General features: G+C 37.8%; 1 protein-coding gene across 4 annotated transcripts in view; it reads left to right on the forward strand.

Annotated features, from left to right (window-relative positions):
• Positions 1-18,805, forward strand: part of DNAH3 (dynein axonemal heavy chain 3) — a 173,703-nt gene that overhangs the window by 105,039 nt on the left and 49,859 nt on the right. For all 4 annotated transcript variants that reach the window (XM_045072730.1, XM_045072731.1, XM_045072732.1 and 1 more), the window contains 2 exons: positions 548-793; positions 17,323-17,426. In XM_045072730.1, the coding sequence (XP_044928665.1) occupies positions 548-793; positions 17,323-17,426 (350 nt within the window). The remainder of the gene's footprint in view (positions 1-547; positions 794-17,322; positions 17,427-18,805) is intronic.

The following is an 18,805-nucleotide window of genomic DNA, read 5'->3' on the forward strand; positions in this document are numbered from 1 at the left end:
GATTAAAGTATGGGCTCACAGATGTTTATTTTATTCTATGGGTTATAATCCAATTCTGTAATTATTTTGTTCCTCAAATGTCTTCAGCCATTGAGAGCTCCTTCAGGTTGGTTCCCATGTCCTTTCACAAATACAAAAACATTATAATATATATACAAATATACAAAATATATCAACATATGTTTAAATATAAAATACATAAAAAATAAAAATAAGAAAAGGGACACCTGGGTGGCTCAGTTGACTAAGCGTCTGACTCTTGATTTCAGCTCAGGTTTTGATCTCAGGGTCATGAATTCAAACCCTAAATTGGGCTCCAGACTGGGCATGGAGCCTACTTAAAAAATAGGAAAAAAAAAAAGAAAAATTATTAAAAACTAAGAAAAAATATATGTGGATAAACGATCTGGCAGGTGATGGCCACTCAGCCACTCTCAGTCCCCTCCCCAGAGCCCTCGCAGGAAAGACCACCCAGTTTACAGCGTTGAGATCTGTATATAAGCAGGTACATGCAGCTTCTCCTGAGGTTCCTTTTTCTTGCTTTTAGATGAAATCAAGAAAATAGATGAGGAGGAAAGAGAATTACATGAAGGCCTGACAAGTCAACAGATCTTTCTCTGGCTGCAAGGTCTCTTCCTCTTTGCCTTGGTGTGGACCGTGGCAGGCACCATCAATGCGGACAGCAGAAAGAAATTTGATCTGTTTTTCCGGAACCTGATCATGGGTATGGATGATAACAATCCAAGGCCCAAAAGCGTCAAACTCACCAAAAACAACATATTTCCAGAAAGAGGTAACAGTACCTGTTTGATTTGTCTTGCTCTAATAATTTGGATCATTTGGTTCCAAATCCAACCAAAACATTTGGCCCAAGTAAGGGCGTCACAAAGGCAGGGGGAGATTTTATAGTTTGCCTGGTAGGGTTCAGGTCTTCAGAGCTGACCCACATATATAAGAGATGGGTGATCCTGAAATCAGGGTCTTATGGGATGTTTTAACTATTATTTTCATTCAGAAAAGTTGAAAAACCCTTTTTTCAAAAATTACCCATAATTCCATCACTCAAACAGGCCCCAGGATAACTTATGTTTTTTCTTATTCCCTTCTAGTTCTGTTCTATGTGTTTACCTTCATCATATCATGGTGATTATGACATTAATATCTGTTATAATTTGTCATTGTAACCTAAAATCATATTGAAATGTTTCCATTTTTACCATATACATTTTCTTCAAAATGATCACTTTAATGACTAAGTTTTCCATGTGTGCCATCATTTACTAAAAGGTCAAAAGATTTTTTTTCTTTTAAGTAGCTTTAATTGTTTTTTTTTTCCTTTTCACCAATATAGAAAATACAGAGAAGGAAATTGCAGAAAATAAAAACCAATGATAATCCAGTTACCCAGAAATAATCACTTTTTATAATTTTTCTTCCAGCTTATTCTATATTTCTGTACTAAAAAGGGCATCATACTATAAATGCTTTCCAAATAGCTTTACTTTTTGTGATTATTAAATAGTATATAAAGGGCCATGAAATAACTTCTGGAGTGATATATGGAGAGGTATTTGTTTTACACTAGATATTTGCATTTGTCAACATTCAGTGAATATACACTTAAGATTTGTGCATTTCATTGTAAATTTTATATCAAGAAAAAATGTAAACAAATATTGAACAGTAAATTATATAAATGCTCAAATTTATGAGGAAGTGTATAGATGTATACAATTTACTTTGAAATCTGTCCCCAAAAATAAGATGGCTTATTGGTGGCTAGAGGGGTAAACAGGTATATGATAAAACAAGTGAAAACTAAAACAAAACAAAACAAAAACAAGTGAAAACTAATGGTAAAATCTAGGCGAGGGTATACAAATGTTTTCTGTATGGTGTTTTCAGTATTTATTTTTAAAACTTTACATAATAATCATAATAAACGAGTGAATAAGTAGGCATCACCACCTCTCTACACAATCTTTCTTCGGCGTAAGTGGCACACTTCATGCGATATAGTCATCTGTCAGATAAACTGCATAGAGGCCCTGGGCCTTTATTTAGATACTAGTACATTCATTCTTTTTTCTTTCTTTTTTAAAAGATTTATTTATTTTCTTTATTTGAGAGGGAGAGCAGAGGCCGGGGTGTGGCACTGAGGGAGGGGGAGAAAGAAATCCAAGCAGACTGCACTGAGCATGGAGCCAGAGCGGGGCTTGGTCTCATAACTCTGAGATCATGACCTGAGCTGCCACCAGGAGTCAGACGCCCAACTGTCTGTGCCACCCAGGTGCCCCTTTTTTTTTTCTTTTTTCTTTTACTCTCATCCTCCACTTTTTCCTTTGTCTTTTACTTGTTCTTTGGTTTAGAAGATTATTTTTTATTGTGCTAAAATCTGCATAACGTAAACATTTACCACTTTAAAGACGCCTGGGTGGCTCAGTGGGTTAAGCAGCTGCCTTTGGCTCAGGTCATGATTCCAGGGGTCTGGGATCAAGCCCCGCATCAGGCTCTCTGCTCAGCAGGGAGCCTGCTTCTCCCTCTCCCACTGCCTGCCGCTCTGCTTACTTGTGCTCTCTCTTTGTCAAATAAATTTTTTTTTTATTTGACAGACAGATCACAAGTAGGCAGAGAGGCAGGCAGAGAGAGACAGGAGGAGAAGGCAGGCTCCCCGCTGAGCAGAGAACCTGACGCGGGACTCGATCCCAAGACCCCGAGATCATGACCCACGCCGAAGGCAGAGGCTTTAACCACTGAGCCACCCAGGCGCCCCTGTCAAATAAACTTTTTAAAAAATCTTAAAAAAAAAAACTCTCTGTCAAATAAACAAAATCTTTTTTAAAAAAACCATTTTTAAGTGTACAGTTCAGCGATGTTATACACTGTTGTGCAATTATCACCACCATTTATCTCCAGAAATTGTTTCATCTTCACAGACTAAAAATTCATTTTCAGTGAACACCATCTCCACATTTTCCCCTTCCTCTATCCCCCTGGCAACAACTATTCTACTTTCAGTCTCTATAAATTTGACTACTCTAGTTACCTCGTGTAAGTAGAATCATATAGTAGCTGTTCTTCTTTGACAAGTTTATTTCACGTTGTAATATCTTCACAGTTCATCCGTGCTGTAACATTCAGAATTTCCTTCCTTCTTAAGGCTGAATAATATTCCATTCTGTGTATATACCACATTTTATTTCTCTGTTCATCTGTCGATGGACACTTGAGTTGCTCTCACCTTTTGGCTATTGTGAATAATGCTGCTATAAACATGGCGTACAAATATTTGTTCAAGTCTCTTGCTTTCATTTCTTTTGGCTCTATGCTCAAAAGTGGAATTTAGGGATCATTAGGTAATTCTGTATTTAAGTTTGTGAGGAATTGCCACAGTGTTTTACATAGTGGTTGTACCATTTTACATTTCCACCAGCAATGCGTAAGAATTCCGATTTCTCCACATTGTCATGTATTGTTTTGTTTTGCTTCTTATTATAGCTATCCTAAGTGTGAAATGCATTCTTGATTTTTTAGAAAAAAATGAATAGATCATATAATAAAAAAGATATATGTTTTTAAAAATACAACCACCATTAACATTTGGATAACGATCCTCAGACATTTCCCATTTAGACATATATGTACCTTTAGATTTATTTTCTCAAACATGAGATTGTTCTGCTCTTGTTTTCATTATTTTCTAGTTTTTGCTATCATTAACAACACTGTGATGAACAGTGTTCTGGTGGCTACCTACTTGCTTAACCCATGATTATTTTCTTAGGATAATTTCTTAGAAATAAAATAGCCAAATCAAGGATCAATAAAATTTTAAGATTTGATTGCTAAATTTCCCCTGTGCCTGAGTGTTACCATTTTTTCAAAATCCTGGGCAATTTGAAATGTGAAAATGCTATTTCATTTTAACTTTCTTCTTTTTGTAAAAAAAAAATATATATTTTTAAAAGATTTTATTTATTTATTTGACAGAGAGAGAGATCACAAGTAGGCAAAGAGGCAGGCAGAGAGAGAAGGGCGGGAAGCTGAGCAGAGACCCCAATGCGGGGCTTGATCCCAGCACCCTGAGCTCATGACCTGAGCCAAAGGCAGAGGCTTAACCCACTGAGCCACCCAGGCGCCCCGTAAAAAAAAATACTTCAATAGACTTTAATTTTAGAGCAGTTTTAGGTTTTTAGAAAAAAATGAGCATAAAGTACAGAGTTCCCACATCTCCCTTTCCCAAACCACCCCTCTCTTCCAATTTCCCTGTCATTAATATCTCTCATTAGTGTGGTACACTTGTTAAAACTGGTGAACCAATATTGATAAATTATTATTTAACTAAAGTCCATATTTTACATTTTCGCTCTTTGTGTTGTATACTTTATCATTATCATCTATTCACCATGACAGAAGAGTTTAACATGGCCCTAGAAATCCCTTATCTCCACCTATCATCCCTCCTCCCCCTTAACTCCTGGCAACCACTGATGGATTTCCTCTCTGTATGGTTTCACCCTTTTCAGGATGTGACATAGTTGATATCATAGAGTGTGTAGTCCTTTCAGATTAGCTTAGGCATATGCATTTAAGACCTTTTACCTCTTTGTGTGCCTTGATAGCTTATTTCACTGAATAATAATCCATTGTATAGCTTTTTATCCATTCATCTATTAAAGGTCATTTTGTCTTATTCCAATTGGGGGAAATTTAAAATGAAGCTGGTATAAACATTCATATAAAGGTTTTTTATGTGGATCTAAGTTTTCACTTCATCTGGTACATACCTAGGAGCATGATTACTGCATCATATGGTGAGCCTGTGTTTAGCTTTGTAAGAAACTGTCAAATATATATACCAAAGTGATGGTGCCATTTCGCATCCTGACCGGCAAAGAATGGGAGTTTCTGTTGTTGTTTATCTACATCTGCCTTAGCATTTAGTGTTACTGGTTTTGGATTTTAGCCATTCTAATAGGTGTGTAGTGGTATCTTGTTTTAACTTGCAATTCCCTAAAGACATACAGTGCTGAGCATCTTTTTTTTTAAATATTTTTTATTTTAACATAATCCCTATACCAAATGTAGGCCTCAAATTTATAATCTTGAGATCAAGAGTTGCACATTCCACTGAGTGAGCCAGCCAGATGCCCCATGGGCATCTTTTCATATTCTTTTTCCCACCTGTATATCTTCTTTGGGGAGTTGTTATTCACATCTTTCAATTTTGCTATAATCACTTTCAAGTTCCAGTAGTAGTGTTTGGTTGATTCTGTTGGGATTTCCTGAATGGATAATCATACCATCAGCAAGCACAGTTTAATTTCTTCCTTCCCAATCTTTTTATTGCCTTTTTAAAAAAAAAAAATCTAATTGCTTAAGAGAGGACTTCCTGTATGATATTAAATAGGAGTGATGAGAGGGGGCATCCTTATCTAGTTCCTGAGTATCTAGTTCCTAACACTAAGTGTTAGCTGTAGGTGTTTGGCTGATATTCTTTATCAGGTTCAGGAAGTTCCCCTCTATTCCTAGTTCACTGAGAGTTTTTGTCATGCATGGGTATTGGCTTTTGTCGAATGTTTTTTTCTGAATCTATTGATATGGTCTTGTGATTTTTCTTCTTTAGCCTATTTCTGTAATGGATTATGTTAATTGATTTTGTGCCTTACATAACTAGAATAAATCCTGCTTGGTTGTAGTATGTATTTTTTTAATGTTATTTATTTATTTGACAGACAGAGATCACAAGTAGGGAGAGAGGCAGGCAGAGAGAGATGGAGAAGCAGGCTCCCTGCCGAGCAGAGAGCCCGACATGGGGCTCCATCCCAGGACCCTGGGATCATTACCCAAGCCGAAGGCAGAGGCTCTAACCCACTGAGCCACCCAGGCGCCCCTAGTGTGTATTTTTTTTAATATATTGTTGGATTTGATTTGCCAGTATTTTGTTAAGGATTTTTGCATCTGTTTTGATGAGAGATACTGTGTATAGTCTTCCTTTCTTTTGGTTTCGGGATCAAGGTTATGCTGACCTCATAAAGTAAATATGCTTTTATTTTCTGGAGAAGATTTTTGGAAATTGGTATAATTTCTTTTTCTTAAATGCTTAGTAGAATTCATCATCTGGGTCTGATGCTTTCTCTTTTGGAAGATTATTAGTTATTGATTCATTTTCTTAAATAGAGACCATTCTATTCAAATTATCTACTTCTACTTATATGAGTTTTGGCACATCATGTCTTTTGAAGAATTGTTTTATTCCATCTAAGTTATCAAATTTGTGGTCATAGAGTTGTTCCTAATATGCCTTTTTTTTCTTCGTAATGTCCCTGGTGTCAGTCCTGTTGGTTCCTCTTTTGTTTCTGATATTAGTAATTTGTGTCTTCTCTCTTTTTTCCTTGGTTGGCCTGGCTGGAAGTTTGTCAATTTTGTTAATCTTTTCAAAGAAACAGCTTTTGGTTTTGTTTATTTTTATCTGTTGATCTTCTGTTTTCATTTTCCTCTATTTCTGCTCTAATTTTTATTATTTATTTTCTTCTACTTATTTTGATTCAATTTGTTCTTCATTTTCTAGTTTCCTAAGACGGAAGCTTAGATTATTGATTTTAGAGCTTTCTTCTTTCCTGACATATGCATTCAATGCATATGTCAATGTCAATGCAATGTCAATGCAATTTCTCTTTAAGCACATCTTTCACTGCATCCCACAGATGTTGGAAAGTTGTGTTTTCATTTTCATTTATTTCAAATATATAAAAATTTCTCCTGAGACTTTTCTTTGATTCATGTATTATTGAGAAGTTTGTTGTTTAATCTTAAAATATTTGAGGATCTTCCAGCTATCTTTTTGTTACCGATTCCTAGTTGGTTTTTTTTTTTTTTAAGATTTTATTTATTTATTTATTTATTTGACACAGAGAGAGAGAGATCACAAGTAGGCAGAGAGGGAGGGGGGGAGAGCAGGCTCCCCCCAAGCAGAGAGCCCAGTGCGGGGCTCGATCCCAGGACCCTGAGATCATGACCTGAGCCGAAGGCAAGAGGCTTAACCCACTGAGCCACCCAGGGGCCCCTGATTCCTAGTTTAATTGCATTGTGTCTGAAAGTATATACTGCATGATTTTTTTTCTTTAAGATTTTATTTATTTGAGAGAGAGAGGGTGTGAGAGAGTGATTTCACAAACAGGGGAAGGGGTCGAGGGAGAAGCAGACTCCCCACTTAGCAGGAAGCTGAATGCGGGACTCGATTCCAGGACCCTGGGCTCATGACCTGAGCCAAAGGTAGAGGCTTAACCAACTAAACCACCCAGGCATCCTACTGCATGATTTCTACTCTTTAAATTGTTTAAAGTGTGTTTTATGGCCCAGAATGTGGTCTCTCTTAGAGACTGTTCCATATGAGCTTAAGAAAAATGTATTCTGCTGTTGTTGAAATAATCTATAAATGTCAGTGAAGTCCAGTTGATGGTGATGGTGCTTTTCAGTTTAACTATATCCTCATTCATTTTCTGCCTGCCATCTGTCAATTACAGATAGAGGAGGATTGAAGTCTCTAACCGTAATATTCAATTTTTCTATTAATTTTTGCCATCCTATCATTTTGCCTTATGTATTTTGGTGTTCTGTTCACATTTGTACTATGCAAATAGTCTCTAATTTTAATTTCTTCTCTTTTTGATTATAAGTGAGATTGAATTTTATATATATAGCAGCTGTTTGTTTTTCCTATGTTCTGATCAGTTTGTGTTCTTTTTTTTTATGCTCTGTTGTAGGGTTTTGTTTTGTTTTTTTTAACAGACTTTAAGTGTAGGTTTCCTTTTGTTTGTTTTCCCTGGATTGTGATGGGTCCTTTCTGTCATTGTCATCGAGGGAAAGCTTTATTGTCTGGCTTCCATATATGCAATCTCTTTTCTTATTTATGTGTTTTTGTCTTTTTAAGATAGATTTTTTTTTCATTTTTAGTGTCACCCACAACTTCAGTTATGCTTTCACTGCCTTGAATGATTTTAGTACTGCTGTTGTTTTCTCTTGTTTCCCTGTTATCTTTTCTTAGTGTAACAAAAGCAAGTCACGTTGTCAGGGCTTGAATCCTGCCTCCAATACTTACTAGTCAGCCTTAAGGAATTTACCTGTCCCCTCTCAATTTCCTCAATTATAAAATGGGAACAATAATAATAGTATGCAGTCATGGTGTCCTTGTGCAAATTAAGTGAGTTCATAGGACGCCAGGATGGCTCCATTGGTTAGGCATCTGACTCTTGTTTTTGACTCAGTCATGATCTTGGGGTTGAGCTTGAACCCCACATTGGGCTCCACACTCAGTGTGGAATCTGTTTGAGATCCTCTCCCTCTGTCCTTCCCCCATTCATGCTCACTTTCTCTCTCAAATAAATGAATAAAATAAACTTTAAATGAGTTAACACATGTAAATACATTTAGAATAAAAGCATGACATATAGAAAGTTAAATATTAGCGATTTCTGCTGCTGTCTTTTCATCACCATTCTCATCTCTATTAGCTCATCCATCTTCCTTTTTTAAATCTCATCTTGCATTTTTTCTTAGCCTCCTTGTAGCTTTTTTTTTTTCTTTTGGCTGTTTAATTTTTTTAAATGGTGTCTTTTTGTACTCTATTTAGGACTCCAAACAGTTTCCTGAAATTTGGTTTTGAGTCTTACATTAAGCAAGGTGCAGAGGTATACTCTTCAGGTATAATCTCCATATTATATTCCTTTACATTGCAGCATTTTTTTCACAGTTATTTTATACGTTCCTCATCCTTCCAGATCAATCTGTTCGTGCTTTGTGTCCATAAAGATGATGCACGAAGTAAACTTGACCCCATTCTTGGCCCTCTTTATGACAACATCTTTCCTTTCCTTTTGCAGCTAGGGGGCTGGTGATGTGTCCAGTTCCCACTCAGTTTCTAGGTAACTTTGCCCTGTATTATCTGTCTATTGTTATGGCCTTGCTTCTCACTCCACATCCTACTCAACTGCTATAAGAAAAACAGTAATTTCCACTTGTACTACAAATTGGCTTCTTCATATACCTTCTTTTGCAGCAACTACTTTACTTAAAATTAAGCAAGTTTGGTTCTGAAAAGGCCATTCATAAGACTATAGTGACACCTTGCAAGTGATCAGTGCAAATTTTCCACAGAAAGTTAAGCTTCATTCTTCAACATGGTAAACATACATCTTTCTTCTAGCTTTCCAAATTCTCCCTGCTTTTGGACATGATTAGGGTAAATAATATTCATATAGCACTTTTGTTTTTTAGAGAGATTTATTCATTTATTTTAGGGAGAAAGGGAGAGAGAGCATGTGTGCGCACAGGGGTGGGGTATGGAGAGGGAGAGAGAGTCTTTTTTTTTTTTTTTTTAAAGATTTTATTTATTTATTTATTTGACAGAGAGAAATCACAAGTAGATGGAGAGGCAGGCAGAGAGCGACAGAGGGAAGCAGGCTCCCCGCTGAGCAAAGAGCCCGATGCGGGACTCGATCCCAGCACCCTGAGATCATGACCTGAGCCGAAGGCAGCGGCTTAACCCACTGAGCCACCCAGGCGCCCAGAGAGAGAGTCTTAAGCAAACTCCCTTCTGAGCACAGAAACCAACACAGGGCTCCACTTCATGACTCTGAGCCAAAACCAAGAGTCAGATGCTTAACCAACTGCACAACCCAGGTGCCCACTTATAACACTTTTAAAATAACCCCAGATGCTGTAAACTCTGCTCTAGAGTAAGAACAATCGAATGGCCAACATCCAATGTCCACGCATGATCAACCAATGCCATCTGTTGGAGGCAGCCTTTTCTATTTGTTTCATCTGTGAACATTCTAGAAAAGGGAAGTTCCTCGACAGAGGGCCATCTGTGACTCTTTACTCTGGAAGGCCATATCTCACTGAATCTAAGGTGCTCTGCCTGACTCCTCCTCACTCATTATGGACTGGGAACCTGCTACCCCTCACAGCTAGAGAAAGATGGCCTGGTGAGGAGAAAATGAGACAGTCCTCCCAGATTAATACCTGGCAGCGCAACAGTTTTCTGTGTGGCTTGTAACCTGACTCTGGCGTCTCAGTGGCCTCCGTTGCCTTTTCTCATGCAATATTTTGGGGTAAGATTTCCCATTCCAGCTGTAAACTCTGCTTGGATTTTTTTTTTCAGGTTTTTTTTTTCCCCCAATGACATCATTCCACTTCTTTCTCTTGTGCCTTAATAAGTATTTTAGTTTGAAATTTCAAAGCTCCTAGCCAGAACCCATTTGAATCAAAAGACATGTTTCAAGTACTTTAGTATGCCTTTTCTATATATAACAACTTTATGGAGGTATAATTTACATACCATAAAATTATCCCGTGTAAGTGTACAAATCAGTGGTTTTTTAGTAAATTTGCATAGTTGTGCAACTGTCACCATAATCCAATTTCAGAACATTTTCATCACCCTGGTAAGATCCTTCAGGCCCATTTTCAATTCATCCTTGTTCCCATTTTTAGCCTCAGGCAACCACTCACCTGCTCTCTGTATATTTGCTTTTTTCAGATATTTCATATGTATGAAATCGTGGAGTAAGAGACCTCTTATGTCTGACTCTGAGTATACTTTCTTTATTATCACCTTAAAAAGCTTAGAATGCCTTTTTAGCTTTCCTCAAGGACATGGGTTAAAATTCTCCTGATTAGAGCTCCAGGGAGGCCTCCCCTGACCTTACAGGACATTGCATTCTAGATTTTTCATGCTCTGGAGTTGTGGGATAAGTGGACTTCTGAGACAAATGCTGGTGGAACTACATGGGGGAGCATATATGAAGGAAAGCAAACAGGCCTTTGAGGAGTCTCTCAAGGTTGGGTTCACGTAATCTGACATGGATCCTTGTTTGTCAACCCAGAGATTTATTTGTCCAAAAAAGTGCTAACTGTCCCTTTTTTCGCCCATTCACTGTGTGCCCTTTGAAAACTTACTTCAGAGGCGCCCGGGTGGCTCAGTGGGTGAAAGCTTCTGCCTTCAGCTCTGGTCATGATCCCAGGGTCCTGGGATCGAGCTCCTCTGCTTAGCAGGGAGCCTCTTTCCTCCTCTCTCTCTCTCTGCCTCTCTGCCTACTTGTGATCTCTGTCAAATAAATAAATAAAATCTTTTAAAAAAAAAAAAGAAAGAAAGAAAGAAAGAAAGAAAGAGAACTTACTTCATTGTTGAAAATTTACCTTGTTCTCTCAAGTGCCACAGAGGAGCACAGAGTGAAGTAGGGCATGGTCAGAGGGAATAGAATTAGCTGGATTTCTACTATTACTACTCTTCTCTCCTTTCTGCCCTCATAGCTGCACCAGAGTTTGGGTTAAAAATCACAGTGCAGAGTGAACCAGAAACCTAGAGCTAAACCGTCTTCAGTGCCTATCTGTGCTCATCTACGCTGCGTGTTTGACATATGTATCTCATTACCTTCTACAGTGATTTTCTGAGCTTGACATGAAATCAGGCCCATATTATAGGTATACAAATGGTAACCTTAGCCAAGGTCACATAGCCAGTAAATCTAATTTTACTCAGTTGAACTTTTTCTGTTTGGCCTTAATGTTCCTGTATCAAGCCATAAACTAGCTCTAGCTAAATCCTATCAGCTAAAGAAGGGAGACAAATACTTTTCTGATTCATGCTTTTAGAGTCTCCTTTTTTAATTCTAAAAAAAAAAAAAAATCAATTCCATTAAGTAAAAATGACCAAAAAGTATCTTTGTCCATATTACCCTGTCACAAGTGTTTCAGTTTTCAAAGATTTTCTCTGTCTTGCCCACCTGATTTCAGCTCTCTAGTTACCATAATGGCATATTTTTATTCTATTTTCATCTGTCATTCTTTTGTTTTTAAGATTGTCTTTGTTTGAGAGAGAGGGAGAGACCACTAGTCAAGGGAAGGGGTGCGCAAAGGGAGAAGCAGACTCCCCTCTGAGCAGGGAGCCCAAAGTGGGGCTCCATCTCAGGACCCTGAGATCATGACCTGAACTGAAGGCAGATGCTTAACTGACTGACTGAGCCATCCAGGTGCCCTGATCTGTCATTTATGTTAATACTTAGTTTTTGCAAAATAATCCATTCATCTCATAAGACATAATTTTGACTGGTCTCCTAATGTGAGACATGTAAATTATTTCCAAATTTTTTGCTATCACAGATGGTGCTGCATACTCATGTATAGAGATTATTTTCATTGTGAATTATTTTCTTATGATAAATTCCCAGAAGTGGGATTTCTGACTTAGACTACAGAACATTTTTGTAGCTCTGTAAGCATAATGCCAGATTGCTTTCTAAAAGTGTTATGCCAGATTAACTTCTAGGTAAAGCTGAAGAGTGATGTAGGATAACAGAGCTCCCTCCTTTAATACCTAATGAAATAAACAAAATCAACAACAACACAATTAAGCTCCCTTTCTCTCTAAAAAAAAAAGAAAAAAAAGAAATTTTGCCATTTACAACAGCTGCAACAGCTAGGGAAAATGATTGATTCTATAAACATCCTGATTCTCTAAACATTGAAAAGTAGTAGACAAGAAAAGAAACATAAGATCTGGTATGCTGCATTTCCCAGCCCAGAACCCACCACACCACACTGTTCTAAGAGCCATGTTGGGAGGAATGGTGGTGAGTTGGCAAAATCCTGAGAGTTCTCACTGGTCATGACCACTGTGGAGAGAAGTGGATTACAGTGGTGCCTGTTGATGCAAACAATGTCGAAGAGAAACCCTTGGACGTGAAGCCCCTACTTCATAGGGAAGTGCCATTGGGAATTGCAAATCAATAATACAGTGAAATACCACTTCACAGCCAGGCTGAGAATAATAAAAAAAAAAAAAACATGGAAAACAACAAGTGTTGGTGAGAACATGGGAAAATTGGAACCTTCACATATGTAAGGGAAATGTAAATAGTACACCAGTGTTGGAAAGCAATATTTGATAATTCCTCAAAACTTAAACAGAGCTACTGTATGACCCAGCAGTTCCACTCCTAGGTATATGCCCAAGAAAAACACACATTTGTCCACACAGAAAGTTGTACATGAATGTTCATAGCAGCATTATTCATAATGGCCAAAAAGCACAATCCAAATTTCCATCAACAGTTGAATAAATGAATAAAATAGAGTATATCCATACAATGGAATATTCTTTAACAATAAAAAGAAGTGAAGTAATAATAATAGATGCTAAAACATTTTAAGAATGAACTTTAAAAATGTCATTATGAAGGATGCCTGGGTGGCTCAGTTGGTTAAGTGTCTGACTCTTGATCTCAACTCAGGTCTTGCTCTCAAGGTTGTGACTTCAAGTCCCATATTGGGTTCCACACTGGGAATGGAGTCTACTCTTAAAAAAAAAAAAAAAAAAAAAAAAAGCAGGTTTGACATTGAGACAGTGTAAGTAAATATTGGGGCTTTGTGTTTGCTGAGTCCCCTAATATTGGTCACACAGATACTTTCAACACTATTTCCTGAAATAAGTGAATGTGTTAATCAATTAGAAAAATTAAGTAAAAAAATTTTAAAAACATAGATAGGTTAGATTGATAGATAGATTGAACACGGAGTAAAAGAAGGTAGTCACAAAATAACATACATTATATGATTTCATTTACATGAAATTTCCAGTATAGACAAATCTATAGAGACTGTAGATCAGTGGTTGCCTAGTGCTGGAATTGGAGGGGGAGATGAGGGATAACAGCTAAAAGATATTGGGTATCTTTTCCATATAATGAAATGACTTAAAATTGGTTATAGTAATGGCTGCACAACTATGCATGTTAGTACATCACATATACATATATTTTTTAGTAAATCATTGATATGAGTGATTTTTATCTCAATAAAACTGTCTTTTCAAAGTTTATAGATGAGGTGATAAAACAGAATTAGAGGAAAAGAGGGATTAAAAACCAAAGAAACAGGTGCACCTGAGTGGCTGAGTCAGTTAAGGGTCCAACTCTTGATTTCAACTCAGGTCATAATTTCAGGGTCATGAGATTGTGTGGAGCCTACTTGGGGTTCTCTCTGTTCCTTTCCCTCTGTCCCTCCCTCTCACTACTCCCCACCAGGTTACACACACACCCTCTCTTTCTAAAAAAAAAAAAAGAAAGAAAGAAAGAAATCTTACCATTTGCAATGATGTGGATAGAACTAGAGGGTATTATATCAAGTAAAATAAGTCAAGCAGAGAAAGACAATTATATGATTTCACTCATGTGGAATTTAAGAAACAAAACAGCAGATCAGGGAGGGAAGAAAAAAGACAAAATCAGAGAGGGAGACAAACCATAAGAAACTTTTTTTTTTGAGGATTTTATCTATTTATTTGACAGAGAGAGATCACAAATAGGCAGAGAGACAGGCAGAAGCAGGCAGAGAGAGAGGGGGAAGCAGGCTCCCAGCTGAGCAGAGATCCCAATGCGGGATTCGATCCCAGCACCCTGGCATCATGACCTGAGCCTAAGGCAGAGGCTTTAACCCACTGAGCCACCCAGGCACCCCAAGAAACTCTGAGGAATCACTGAACTCTACCTCTGAGACTGTTAATACACCATATGCTAATTGAATTTAAATAAATTTAAAATAAAGAAAAACCAAAGGAACAAATTGACAACGAAACAATACCATTAATGATCTAATAAATACATTAAGAATAGCAAGGAATAAAGTATAGACATCTCATAAATGACTTAGAGGGAAGGATTGAGAGTACTACACTTACTATACAAGAAAATTCAAATACATTAAAGTGATTATCAATAATATGATTGATATGGAGGCCAAACAATGCTAACCCAGTAAATAGTATAGATACTATATACCAAAAAAAAAGAGAGAAATTGTTCCTAAAATGAACATCTGCTTTAGCAAATTATGAGCATGCCATGTTTTGAGAAAAACTGATACAGATAATTGACCAAAAGACATAGGCTGAATAAATGATTGGGCTTACAGATAAAAGAGATTGCATCACACATGTAGGTAAGGAAACAAAGTCAGTTAAGGGGGAGGATCTGATGGATCTCACACGTCCACACAGCAACTTCGTGCACAGGGAAACGTAAGGGAACAGTCAGACGTTAGAGGAAAAGAAAATGTGAAATGAGAATTCACTCTCAGCCAAGTCACTGTTCAAAAACAAAATCAGCCGACCGATATTACCGAACTTGCAAGAACTTAGAGAATGAAGCCCCTATCAATCCCTTCTTGGGGAAAAAAAAAGAAAGAAAGAAAGAAAAGAAATCAGCCAACTAACCAATCAGTCAAAATAAAGAACTGTTGAATGGTCTGTGGTAGAAGCCATAAATTTCTGCATTGACTCTATTGAAATATAGACCTCAGAATAAGGAATGGGAGAATTATGGTTCTCCTCCACAACAAAAGGCACCAGAGGAGGGGAGATGGAAGGGTGAGTTAATCACCTCATAGCTTACAACCGAATCAATGAAATTGATCTAATGTTGAGTCACTTGAATTTACAAATGAAATGTAATGTAAGGATTTGCTTCAAAATACTCCAGACAAAGAAGAAAGAAAAGGAAAGGGAGAGGAAGGGAGGTAAATGAATATGGTGGTGGTTGGTGGTGGGAACGTGGATGAGACAAGAATAGCAAAATGCTATTATTGAAGCCAGGTAATGGGTACAGGGCACTTTATTATACTATTCTCCTCACTTTCGTGTCTTTAATGTGAATTTTTTGCATGATAAGTTAAAATACAATCAGAGTTGGACTAAATGATTTTTTAAAAGCATAATAACTTTAATCCCATTATACTTAAAATTATTCTTTAATTAAGAAGCATCATGTGGCTCCTGGTCGGCTCAGTTAGCAGAGCACACAACTCTCAATCGTGGGGTCAGGAGTTCAAGCCGCATGCTGGGTGTGGAGATTTTTTTTTTTTTTCTGAGAGAGAGAAAGAGCACGCACACATGCACACACAAGTTGGGGGAGGGACAGAGGGAGAGCCAGAAACCTAAGCATTTTCCATCCTCAACACCGAGCCTGACATGGGGCTTAATCTCAAATCCCTGAGATCATGACCTGAGCCAAAATCAAGAGTCAGACACCTAACCCACTGAGCCATCCAGGGGCCCCCAAAGATTATTTTTCTTAAAAAAAAAAAAAAGTTTGTTACTGCCTGTTGGTGATGTTTAAAATTTGAATAAAGATTTTTTTAAGTGTCTTGCTAAGAGAATAGATCTTAAAAGTTCTCATCACAAGAAAAAAAAATTTGTAATTGTATATGGAGACGAATGTTAGCAAGACTTATTGTGGTGATCATTTCACAGAATATACAAATATCGAATCATTATGTTGTACATCTGAAACTATTATATGTCAATCATACCTCAATTTTTTTTTTCAAAGAGCATCTTTTAGGAACTAATATCTCTTATAGTAAATCATGATTTATCTGAAGTTCAGTAAGTCCTTCAGTTTTACTTCAGTTTTTATTCTCCTTTTCTTCTGCTAGAGTTAAATGTAATAAAATTTAACATCTTTATTTTTTAATAGTTTAATATATATATCATATACAATAATTTTGATATGTGATATGTAAGTATATAATATATGTGATCCTATCCTTACCAAATCCTTACTTCCATCTGTCCTTCCGTGTTCAATGTGTTTGTATGCTTAAAAAGAAAGCCAGAGAGGTGCCTGGGTGGCTCAGTGGGTTAAGCCTCTGCCTTCGGCTCAGGTCATGATCCCGGGGTCCTGGGATCAAGCCCTTGCAGAGAGCCTGCTTCCTTCTCTCTCTCTTTGCCTGCCTCTCTGCTAACTTAGGATCTCTCTCTTTCTCTCTGTCAAATAAATAAATAAAATCTTTAAATTAAAAAAAAGAAAGAAAGAAAGCCAGAAGGATTGCCATCAAAAGTTATTTTGGGGGGGGTACCTGGGCGGCTCAGTGGGTTAAGCCTCTGCCTTCAGTTCAGGTCATCATCTCAGGGTCCTGGGATCGAGCCCTGCATGGGGCTCTCTGCTCAGCTGGGAGCCTGCTTCCCCCTCTCTCTCTGCCTGCCCCTCTGCCTACTTATGATCCCTCTATTTCTGTCAAATAAATAAAAATCTTCTTAAAAAAAAGTTATTGATTTATTGCCTATCATGTTTTATACAATTAAGTTACTACTCTTTAAAAGCTATTTTTCCAGTTTATACAGTTATCATTAATGTGTCATCACAGCTCTGTCAGTATTGGTAGTTACACATCTGATGCCTCTGGCTGAGGTGGCAAAATACCTGAAGTATGAAATGTAAACCCTTGGCGAGCTAATGACCTGTTCTGTGTCTTTTAATCCAGGAAGCATCTATGATTTTTATTTCCTCAAGCAAGGTAGTGGACATTGGTACACATGGACAGACTATATCACCAAAGAGGAGGAACGTATCCCAGCTAATGCAAAGGTAAAAAAAAAAAAAAAATGTGGAGGGAGATTTGCCATGGAGCTTTGGTTTCTAAAATTGCCTGAATTTTCTCTTAAGTGGAGTAATTGATGTCAGTTCTCTATTAGCATTTATAAGAACTTCCTTTTTTAAAATTTTATTTATTTATTGGACAGACAGAGATCACAAGTAGGCAGAGAGGCAGGCAGAGAGAGAGGAGGAAGCAGGCTCCCTGCGGAGTAGAGAGCCCGATGCAGGGCTCGTTCCCAGGACCCTGAGATCATGACAGGGTCATGAGCTGAAGGCAGAGCTTTAACCCACTGAGCCACCCAGGCGCCCCTATAAGAACTTTCTTTAGAAAAAGTTTCAAACTTGAGCTGGATCAGCCTTCAAAAGCATGGACTTTAGAATTAGAGGGCCTCAGATTCCTTACTCAACCTTCACACTCTCTGCCTCAGTTTACTCAATGACACAGTAGCAGAAAAAATACTTGAAGAAGGGTGTTTGCGAGAATTGATGTCATTCTACATGAACACATGGCATGCATTATGTGCTGGATCCGTGTTGGCTGCTGTTCTGATGATGAGCATTGCCGTGGGGTTAGCAGCCAATGCCAGGTGGTCATTGGTCTTATCTCTCAGACATCTCAGCCAAAAAAAAGATCATTTTCTTCAAAATTCCCAAAGAAGGTTTCCTTGATGAGAATTCTTAGAGAAACAGGTCTGATTAATGGGTTTTCTGGTTAACAGATGAGTCAGCTACAACTCCTGCTCATTTCCCAGTGGAAAATTTGCCTTTGTTAGTAGTATCTCGTGGACGTACTTTTCTTTTTCTGGAGGTGGTTGGAGACCATTCAGGCCCCAAATGGAGTGGCAGAGAGTGAATGGAAAAGTGGGAACGTTGACAATCAAGTCAGACAGCTGGCAGGACCACAGCTGCTCCTGAAGATGGTGTGATAAACAGAGGTGGATGTGTGCTGAATCCAGGACCCACTCTGGGGGCTGAGTGTTGTGCAGAAGCCCCAAGCACACAGGTCCAAAACTTTAATTCTCCTTAAAGAGCTTTGTCACCTGAACTCCAGAGGTCTGAAACCGTGCTGAATTCATGCAAATAAGAGAGTTCAATGCAGAGAAGATTTTAAGATCTGCTGAAAATTTTCCCCTTGTCAAACAAGTGTTCTTGTCTCTGAAACCCAATTTGCTTTAAACTCCATCTTGGTAGCAAAATAAGCATCTTGTGCCTGATCCTGCACTCAGAACCCCTTACCAGCTACATGGCTTTGGACAAGTGAGCCAAAAATTCTCCAGCCTCATAGGATTCCTGGTTAAAACTGCCGAGAATAGTATAGGGAAAACCTTCATAGCTCAACACCTATTCTCTTCATCAATACATCAATTCCT

This window comes from Mustela putorius, unplaced genomic scaffold (genome assembly GCF_011764305.1).
Source record: "Mustela putorius furo isolate JIRA1106 unplaced genomic scaffold, ASM1176430v1.1 tig00004043_pilon_pilon_pilon, whole genome shotgun sequence".
In the NCBI taxonomy this organism is placed as follows: domain Eukaryota; kingdom Metazoa; phylum Chordata; class Mammalia; order Carnivora; family Mustelidae; genus Mustela; species Mustela putorius.